The sequence below is a fragment of the Cebus imitator genome, unplaced genomic scaffold, assembly GCF_001604975.1.
Source record: "Cebus imitator isolate Cc_AM_T3 unplaced genomic scaffold, Cebus_imitator-1.0 Scaffold24, whole genome shotgun sequence".
Classification (NCBI taxonomy): domain Eukaryota; kingdom Metazoa; phylum Chordata; class Mammalia; order Primates; family Cebidae; genus Cebus; species Cebus imitator.
The window spans coordinates 10,297,712-10,307,863 of record NW_016107339.1 but is presented as its reverse complement, the minus strand read 5'-3'; the positions used below and the strand labels follow the sequence as shown (position 1 = coordinate 10,307,863).

Here is a 10,152-nt window from a genome sequence, read left to right as displayed (position 1 = left end):
TTTGAGACAGTCTCTCTCTGTCACCCAAGCTAGAGTGCAATGGCGCAATCTTGGCTCACAGCAACCTCTGCCTCCTAGGTTCAAGTGATTCTCCTGCCTCAGCCTCCCAAGTAGCTAGGATTACAGGCATCAGCCACTACACCCAGCTAATTTTTGTATTTTTAGTAGAGACTGGGTTTCACCATGTTGGCCAGGCTAATGAACTCCTGACCTCCAGTGATCTGCTTGCCTCAGCCTCCCAAACTGGGATATCGAGGCGTGAGCCATTGGGTCTGGCCATCTGAGAGCTGCCTTTTCTCTCCTTCATCTACTCTACATTCTTATCTTTTTACAATCCCCTCATGTCTTATGTGCCTGACCTTACTTCCCAGGCTAAGCCTCTTATCCTAACAGCCTCACATTTATTTCTACCTTGGTGTAGAAAGTGTCCAAGCCTGTCTACGGACTGGGAATCCTCTTTTTTCCTACCCAACATCAATCCAAAATTCTCTCATAAATTTCCTAGCACAGTCTGTTGCTACCATAAAGTTTTTCTGACTTTTGAGCTCATGCCAATCTCCCCTTACCTGAAGTCTTAAGAGCTGTTAGAATCTAAACATACAGTTTAAAACACGGCCGATTCACTAACCTATTTTATCAATTTTAAGATACACCACCGTTCTGAAAGGAAAAAAACATGCACTAAAAATTAAACTATGACATGTCATAGATTACATGATGTATCTAAATGTCAGAGATGTGAAAAATATCTTAGGATTGATAAGATACAGCAATAGCTTTATATGACACATTAATAGAGACTTGTCTTCCTAATTTGATTTAAAACTCCCTGATTTGTTTCAAAAGAATCCTGTGATTCTGAGGGGCTATAGATAGGTGGAGGTATAGATGAAACAAGATTGGCTATGAGTTGATAAATCTTCAAGCTGATGTGGGACATGAGTGTTCATTATACTTCTCTCTACTTTTGTATGTGTTCAAAATTTCTATGAAAAAAAATTTTTTAAGGAACTACCTAGCCGGGCACGGTGGCTCAAGCCTGTAATCCCAGCACTTTGGGAGGCCAAGGCGGGTGGATCACGAGGTCAAGAGATCGAGACCATCCTGGTCAACATGGTGAAACCCCGTCTCTACTAAAAATACAAAAATTAGCTGGGCATGGTGGTGTGTGCCTGTAATCCCAGCTACTTAGGAGGCTGAGGCAGGAGAATTGCCTGAACCCAGGAGGTGGAGGTTGCGGTGAGCCGAGATCGCGCATTGCACTCCAGCCTGGGTAACATGAGTGAAACTCCGTCTCAAAAAAAAAAAAAAGAACTACCTGGATAACTTGAGAACATTATGCTATGTAAGCCAGTCACAAAAAGGCAAGTGTGATTCCACTTATATGAAGTATCTCGAATAGTCAAATTTATAGAAAATAGAATGGAGGTTACCAGAGAATGAGAGAACAGGAGAATGGGGAATTGTTTTTGTTTTTGTTTTTGTTTTTTGAGACAGTCTTGCTCTGTTGGCCAGGCTGGAGCTCAGTGGTGCAATCTTGGCTCACTGCAACTTTCACCTCCCCAGTTCAAGAGATTCTCCTGCCTCAGCCTCTCACATAGCTGAGATTGTAGGCATGTGCCACCACAGGCTAATTGTTGTTGTTGTTGTTGTTGTTGCTGTTTTTTAAAGATGGGGTTTCACCATGTTGGTCAGGCTGGTCTCGAACTCCTGACTTCAGGTGATCCGCCCGCCTCAGCCTCCCAAAGTGCTGGGATTACAGGTGTGAGCCACTGTGCCTGGCCAATTTTTGTATTTTTAATAGAGATGGGGCTTCACCGTGTTGGCCACGCCAGTCTTGAACTCCTGACCTCAATGATCTGCCTCCCAAAGTGCTGGGATTACAGGCGTGAGCCACCGTGCCCAGCTGGGATTGTCATTTAATGGGTATCAAGTTTCAGTTTTACAAGTTGAAAATATTCCAGAGTTGGATGGTGGAGTGATGATTGTGTACCAATGTGAATATACTTAACACTACTGAACTGTACATTTGAAAATGGTTAAGATGGCATATTTTGTCTGGGTGTGGTGGCTCATGACTGTAATCTCAGCACTTTGGGAAGCGGAAGTGGGCAGATCATCTGAGGTCAAGAGTTCGAGACCAGCCTGGCCAACATGGTGAAACCCCATCTCTAAAAAAAAAAAAGAGTGCTTTTTTTTTTTTTTTTCTTTTTTTTTGAGACTGAGTCTCACTCTGTTGCCAGGCTCTGAATGCAATGGCGCAATCTTGGCTCACTGCAACCTCCGCCTCCTGGGTTGAAGCAATTCTGCCTTAGCCTCCCAAGTAGCTGGGACTACAGACGTGCACCACCACACCTGGCTAATTTCTGTGTTCTTAGTAGAGATGGGGTTTTACCATATTGGCCAGGATGGTCTTGATCTCTTGACCTCCTGATTTGTCTGCCTTGGCCTCCTAAGATGCTGGGATTACAGGTGTAAGCCACTGCGCCTGGCCAACATGACATATTTTAGGTTGTTTTTTTTTTTTAACCATAGTGAAGAAAACCTCCTTTTTCATACTATCATACTTTTGGGCACATAGTAGGAACTGAATAAATACTGGATGATCCTGTTCTATTCTAAAGTGTATTTGCTAACGTCCTGTAAATGCTGTCTCTACAATACTCAGCACAGTGTGTCTATGAAACAAAAATTAGGTGTAATGCTAATTCTGACCTCTTGCCTGGGAAGTTGATATTTTCCAGGAGCTCAGTAGAACCTATGCTCCATTAGAGTGTGTCAGAACAAGAGTGGATGCTCAGAGTTTTGTAAGCACATGCGTGGCGTGTGGAGGCATTTGTGTCTATGTGTTGCGGGGGAGGGTATAAATCCCTGTGTGTAGAGAGAGCTGCCCCTCCAGAGCATGCACTATAGACGAGCTGACCACTGAAAGACCCAAAAGCTAGAAGTGAGCAATCCTGCTCTGGGGGAAGGGACTACTTAGACCAAGTCCAGGTTGGAAATAATGAGCACTTTGTAATTCTCATCAGCGAAAATAAACTTCAGATGCTGTAAAATTCCCATCTGAAATAGGAGCCTGTTGTCCTCCCCGCTCCTTTCCCCCTATCTCCCATCATCATTTTCTTGGCCACAGGGAGACATCAGGAGACCTTGGCAGATCCTTGAGAAGCCCAGTGACCTTGACCCTGCCCTAGTTGGAATCAGGAAGCAATCTTTAAGTCACTTATTTTCAGAAATCTAAAGCTAGGCAGCTAAAAGCCAGGGAAATAGGTACAATTACAGAATTATAGTCTCAACAGGCAACATGCACTCTGGTCACTGGTCATCTGGTAGAAGTCAGAATGATCTACTTCCTACCTACTTTCATGTGAAAACCTGAACCTCAAGGGAGAATTTTGTGCCTTTTATTTTTTCCTTCAGTCAAGCCTCCAAGATGAGAGGAAACTTGTGTCTTAATTTCTGAATTCTCCAGGGTCCATCTAAAAGTCAAAATCTCTTAGAGGCTTTGATTTTTTAAAGAAATGACTGGTGTACTCCTTTATAAAGTATGGAGAAAAATATAGGAAAGAAAATGTATTTCTCACTCTGGGCAGTGGCTCCAGATCATCGCAGTTGCAGAAACACCTGCAAATCTTTTGTTCCTGTAGGTTGGTGTCACTTGAATTAAACAAGGTAAAAATTTCTTCTTCTTTAAGAGGCACCCTTACCATATCGACCTGAAAGACATGAGAGGTCTCATCTAGAGGGAGAGTGGTGGAAAAGAAGGCGAAAGAGGGGGAGATGGTTACCAGTGGGCAAAGTGGGCAGGTAGAGAAAGGTGGGCATGTGGGCAAGAAGACAGTTACCTCTTTTTTTTGAGACGGAGTTTCACTCTTGTTGCCCAGGCTGGAGTGCAATGGCACAATCTTGGCTCACCGCAGCCTCCGCCTCCTGGGTTCAAGCGATTCTCCTGCCTCAGCCTCCCGAGTAGCTGGGATTATAGGCATGCACCACCGTGCCTGGCTTATTTTGTATTTTTAGTAGACACAGGGTTTCTCCATGTTGGTCAGGCTGGTCTCAAACTCCCAACCTCAGGTGATCCACCCACCTCAGCCAATCCCAAAGCGCTGGGATTGGCAGTTACCTCTTTTAACAGCTTATGCTTTAGGTAGTAAACATTTACAAATGTAATCGAGCTGCAGCACTGGAAGATTTTCACCCCAGGAATGGTGATGATCTGTAAGACAAAATGTGAAGTTGAGGGAAATTTCTCAGTTCTTTTATGGAGTAAGAATAACACATCCTTAGAAGCTCCTAGAGAATCTTTATTCTTCTTCTTTCTTTTTTACTTTTATTTTTTTAGACCGTCTCACTGTGTCACCCAGGCTGGAATGCAATGGCATGATCTTGGCTCACTGCAACCTCCGCCTCTCAGGTCCAAGCTATTCTGCTGCCTCAGCCTCCTGAACTAGCTGGGGATACAGGCACCTGCCATCATGCCCTGCTAATTTTTGTGTTTTTCGTAGAGATGGAGTTTTACCACATTGGCCACACTGGTCTCAAACACCTGGCCTCAGGTGATCTGCTCACCTTGGCCTCCCAAAGTGCTGGAATTACAGGTGTGAGCCAAAGCACCTGTCCTGTATTCTTCCTTATTAGAGACAAGAACTAGAAATTCATTTCCTTCCTTTTTCACCCGCTGCTTTTCTGGCTGTCTTCTTTTCCCCTCCATTTCCTTACTCTTCTCTTTTTCTTGGCCGAACTCTCCTTAAAGTACATTTACAAATGATCTTTAACTGGCTGCAATACTATAAGAATTTAGCTACTTAAGAACCCATCTCGCCCAGGTGTGGCGGCTCACGCCTGTAATCCTAGCACTCTGGGATGCTGAGGCAGGCGGATTGCCTGAGCACAGGAGTTCGAGATTAGCCTGGGCAACATGGTGAAACCCCAATCTCTACTAAAATACAAAAAAAATAGCTGGGTATGGTGGGACACACCTGTAATCTCAGCTACTAGGGAGGCTAAGGCAGGAGAATTGCTTGAACCTAGGAGATTTCAGTGAGCCAAGATCAAGCCACTGCACGGCACTCCAGTTTGGATGACAGAGCAAGGCTCTGTCTCTAAACAAAGAACCCATCTCTACCAGAGTATATCAATTCCCCCTCCTTTGTAAATGTGTATCTGCAGTGCAGGAAACAATGGCAAGGGATTTTGGAGAAAAACTAAGCATGAGGTGGGGCCCACCCTATCCCTTAGGCAGAGAAATGGGACCAATTTGGATTCTTACCTCCCGATAATCATTGATGCTTCTATAAATGTTGGTGTTAGGGATTTGACCCAGGAGAAGAATCTTCGTTCTGAAAGGAAATGCACTTGCCTTTAGGTCAGAGTTGCCTTACCTTGCCTTGGTTAACCTCCTATTACCTGAGACAAAGTACCTGTGTGAACGAACAGTGGTGATGAAGAAAGCAAAAACGACTGAGATAATTAGTCCAATATCCAGTCCCAGGAAAACTGAAGATAAGAATGTCGTCATCCAAACAGCCTTATGGAAAAGGGAATGAGGGGAAAAGGAAGATCATGAAAATGAGTATAACTGAGAAAATGATCAGTCCTGTCTCTCAATGCACCTTCGCCCTCTCCTTTATACACCTGGGATTTAGAGAAATATTCATAGCCACATGGACTGGTGCCATCACAAACAATAGGGCCCTCAAGGATGCCTAGCAATTCTTGTATGCATCCCTGGTCTTCAAATGTCTCTCGAAACTTCAGTTTCCTCATGTGCAAAATAGTAATAAAGTCTACCTTATAGGCTTTGTTGAGATTAGGAATACCATTTGCAAACCCAACTAGAACACTCACCAAGTGGTAGTTGCTATTTTAAGACCTATAAGAGTTATTGCAAATCTGTACCAACTTTTTCCAGCCCCTACCCCACCACCTTCTCCATTATTTCATCTTCACACAAGAAAAATAGGCTGAAATTCTCTTAAATATCTACTTTCCTCACCACCTGCCACTTGTCAGTATCTGTACTCAACATTTCCTTATTCTTTTCCATCAGTTGGAAGCGTTCTGTCTCCTCCTGGAATAGAAACTCTATCTGCGCGCTGGACCACACCCCCTCTTAGTTCCTCAGGGATCTGGCTCCAAAAGTTATCCCCTTTCATATTTTCTGTCTCTCCTGGGTCTCCTCTCATCACATTCTATCCTCTACCTTTTATTTCTTGCTGATTCCCCTTTCTGACCTCTGGTTTTGTGCTCCAGAGAGAAGAGGGAGCTTCAGCAGTTATTCTGCCTAGCAAGACACCTCCTTCGCTTATTGGGATTGGAGAAGCCTATCCTGAAATGCATTTACATGAACTGGATTAAAAGTAATTCAAATTTGCAGTGAATGACAAGCCCTTTTTGCTAGCCTTGCCTGTAACTGTAGCCACTTAATCCCTTTCATTTAATTTTGCATAGTTGGAAGGAGGTCTTGTTTTCATGTGCCAACAACCTTGACTCTCCTTTTTAAGCAAAATTCTCCTTTTTAAAGCAAAACTCTCCTTTTTAAGCAAAACTAGGCATCAAAGAGTTGTTTGTGCTCTTTAAGTCCATGGCAGATCTCTTCTGTTCTTTCTCCCTCTCTCCAGCCTCTCTTCTGCCCTCGCCTTCCTCAGCCCAGGCATCTATACTCACACAGTCATATTGGTTCTCCCTCCACAGACTGGGTAGGTTAGAAATGGTTTCAAGGTAGGGAAGGACATTGCTCAGAATAATACCAGCCAGCACAGCCTGTGGGGAAAAGATAAATCCTGGTTCGTTTTCCCTTTGGGGTATAAAACTCACAAATCCCCACAAAGGAATCACAAAAAGTTAGCCTTGCCACTTTGAGACATTTTGCATTGATATTTTATATGAAGACCATGTCTATGTTTCAACTCATTGTCCAAGCAAATACATTTTCTCTATATTTTTCTTTTCTCTTCCTTTTAGAGACAGGGTCTCGCTCTTGCTTAAGCTGGAGTACAGTGGCGTGCAATCTAGCTCACTGCAGCCTCAAACTCCTGGGCTCAAGACATCCTCCCCACTCAGCCTCCCAAGTAGTTGGGACTACAGGTGCATGTCACCACTCATGGCTAATTTTGTCTCTACATTTTTCCTTTTTTTTTTTTTTTTTTGAGATGAAGTCTCACTCTTATTGCCCAGGCTGGAGTGCAGTAGCACAAACTCAACTCACTGCAACCTCTGTCTCCCAGGTTCAAGCGATTCTCCTGTCACAGCCTCCCAAGTAGCTGGGATTACAGGCATGCACCACCACGCCCAGCTGATTTTTGTATATTCAGTAGAGATAGGGTTTCACTTTGTTGGTCAGGCTGGTCTCAAACTCCTGACCTCAAGTGATCTGCCCGCCTCAGCCTCCAAAGTGCTGGGATTACAGGTGTGAGCCACCGTGCCCAGCCTGTGTACATTTTTCTTTGCCCTTCTCCATAATTTGCCAAAAACACAAGGCAAGGTCAGGGCAAGGTCAAGGCCTGACTGATTCAGCTAGGAAAGCTTACAATAGCCCCTTTTAGATTCAGGTAGTTCATCACTCACATAGACAGTGAGAGGAAGAGTAACTCGAGGAAAGCGGAAAGCGAAAATCACTTGCTAACCATTGAACAAGCCCCGGGAGACAAAAACTTCTTATCTGAGCAATTTAGAAGGGAGCAAAGACCACCTGGTAACCATCCAACAGGCCATCTCCTTATCTAGGAATTTAGAAGTAATCAAACTTCCCTACTATCTAAAATTGGTATGTGATTCCAGGCCTCTTTCAACTTTTATAAGTAACTAACATTTCTAAACATCTCTGGAATGCTGTGCTGAAATTCATTTTACAACCCTAAGCTTCCGCCTTAAGGTCCATGAATGCTCCTAAAGAAAACCCACCATAGTGCACTCACTCCTCTTGCTGAAGTGCCCCACTGCACCCTTTTGCAGTGTTCTTCCCTTCTAGTAAACTTTTCTCTTTTCAAACCTACACTATTGTCGGTAAATTCTTTTTACCAACTTACAAGTCGACCACTCACTGGTGCCCGGGCTCTAACATCTTACCCAGCATAGGTAAAGGTTATAGTTATTGGGCACGGTGGCTCATGCCTTTAATCCCAGCACTTTGGGAGATTGAGGTGGGCAAATCACCTGAGGTCAGGAATTCGAGACCAGCCTGACCAACATGAAGAAACCCCCCGTCTCTGCTGGGCGCAGTGGCTCAAGCCTGTAATCCCAGCACTTTGGGAGGCCAAGAGATCGAGACCATCCTGGTCAACATGGTGAAACCCCGTCTCTACTAAAAATACAAAATTAGCTGGGCGTGGTGGCGGGCGCATGTAATCCCAGCTACTCAGGAGGCAGAGGCAGGAAAATCACTTGAACCCAGGAGGCGGAGGTTGCCGTGAGCTGAGACCGCACCAAGCTGAGATCGCACCATTGCCCTCCAGCCTGGGCAACAAGAGTGAAACTCCATCTTAAAAAAAGAAAAAGGTTACAGTCATCGATCCCTTTCTGTTTCAGTGTTGCTTTTGGTGTGTGGAACAAGACCTATGGGAGCTGGTGCCTTTGGCTACTTGGCCTTGGGTTGTCTGGTTTCCTGGACATACCTGTTACCAACATTATCTAGAAACCATTCTCAGATGGGATGATAAATTAAGAGAACTTACACTCACAGAAACTCTAAAACAATTCCAATTGAGCTTTTCTTCATGTTGAATCATAATATACTGTAATGATTTCATAAATGAAATGCCATTTTGTTTATCAAATTAAATGAGCAAATGGTAAATACTGATAGCCGAGTGTGGTGGCTCACGCCTGTAATCCCAGCACTTTGAGAGGCTGAGGTAGAAGGATGGCTTGAGCCCAGGAGTTCGAGACCAACCTGGGTGACATAGTGAGATGCCATCTCACAAAAAATAAAATAAAATTAGCTAGGTGTGGTGTAGATATGACTATAGTCCCAGCTACTCGGGAAGCTGAGGTGGGAGAATTACTTAAGCCTGGGAGGTGGAGGCTGCAGTGAGCAGTGATTGTGTCATTACACTCCAGCCCAGTGGAAGAATGAGACCCTGTCTCAAAAAAAGAAAATAAAAACATGGATAATACCCCATATACATGGTTGTTGAGTATAATAGGATGCTACCCTTTTGGAAAATCACTTGACAATATATCCAGAAATGCTGATATGCTTTCACACAACTATTTTGTTTTGCTTTTGGAAATTTAGCCTAATTCCTGGCCAGACACAGTGGCTCATGTCTGTAATACCAGCACTTTGGGAAGCTGAGGCAGGCAGATCTCTTGAAGCCAGGAGTTCAAGACCAGCTTAGCCAATGTGGCAAAAACCTGTCTCTACTAAAAATACAAAAATTAGCTGGGCATGGTGGTATATGCCTGTAATCTCAGCTACTCAGAAGGGTGAGGCATGAGAATCGCTTGAACATGGGAGGAAAAGGTTGCAATGAGCCAGGATCATACCACTGCACTCCAGCCTGGGCAACAGAGGAGAGACTCTGTCTCAAAAAAAAAAAAAATTATCCTAAATCTAGAAAATAGTAAATGTACAAAATTACTCATTGTTATTTATAAAAAAAAAATGTAGACAACATAATTTTCAAATAATGTCAAATGTTATAGAATAAAGTATGCTATATATTAAATAAAAACAAGAATATAGAATTGTACAACTAGGTTACAACAATGCAAAGTGATACCCATTTATGAAAAATAATATTGGTTGGATAGATGCCAAAATGTTAGTTTTTGATTTGTGATCATGAATGACATTTTTATCTATTTTTATCTATTTTGCATTTTCCAAAGTTTTGAGAATGAACATGTTTGCTTTTCTAATGGAGAGAGTTTCCTAAATATGAGAAAATGAAGATTTATATGCATAAGGATATAAAAATTGTCAGGACTTCAAAGTAGAATTTAATCTACTTTTAAGAAACATTTTTGCTCACACCTGTAATCCCAGTCTCCTTTCGGGAGGCCGAGGTGGGTGGATAACCTGAGGTCAGGAGTTTGAGACCAGCCTGGCCAACATGGCAAAACCCTGTCTCTACTAAAAATGCAAAAATTAGCCAGGCATGGTGGCAGGTGCCTGTAATCCCAGCTACTCAGGAGGCTGAGGCAGGAGAA

The 10,152-nt window shown here is 43.4% G+C and overlaps 1 protein-coding gene across 1 annotated transcript in view; it reads right to left on the bottom strand.

The window, feature by feature from the left end:
• The window catches only part of SLC26A8 (solute carrier family 26 member 8), a 106,016-nt gene that overhangs the window by 16,124 nt on the left and 79,740 nt on the right, over nt 1–10,152 (bottom strand). Inside the window, exons 12-16 of the mRNA XM_017522624.2 lie at nt 6,667–6,762; nt 5,421–5,527; nt 5,270–5,339; nt 4,124–4,216; nt 3,585–3,716 (exon numbers count right to left, since the gene is read on the bottom strand). Coding sequence (XP_017378113.1) covers nt 3,585–3,716; nt 4,124–4,216; nt 5,270–5,339; nt 5,421–5,527; nt 6,667–6,762 — 498 coding nt within the window. The remainder of the gene's footprint in view (nt 1–3,584; nt 3,717–4,123; nt 4,217–5,269; nt 5,340–5,420; nt 5,528–6,666; nt 6,763–10,152) is intronic.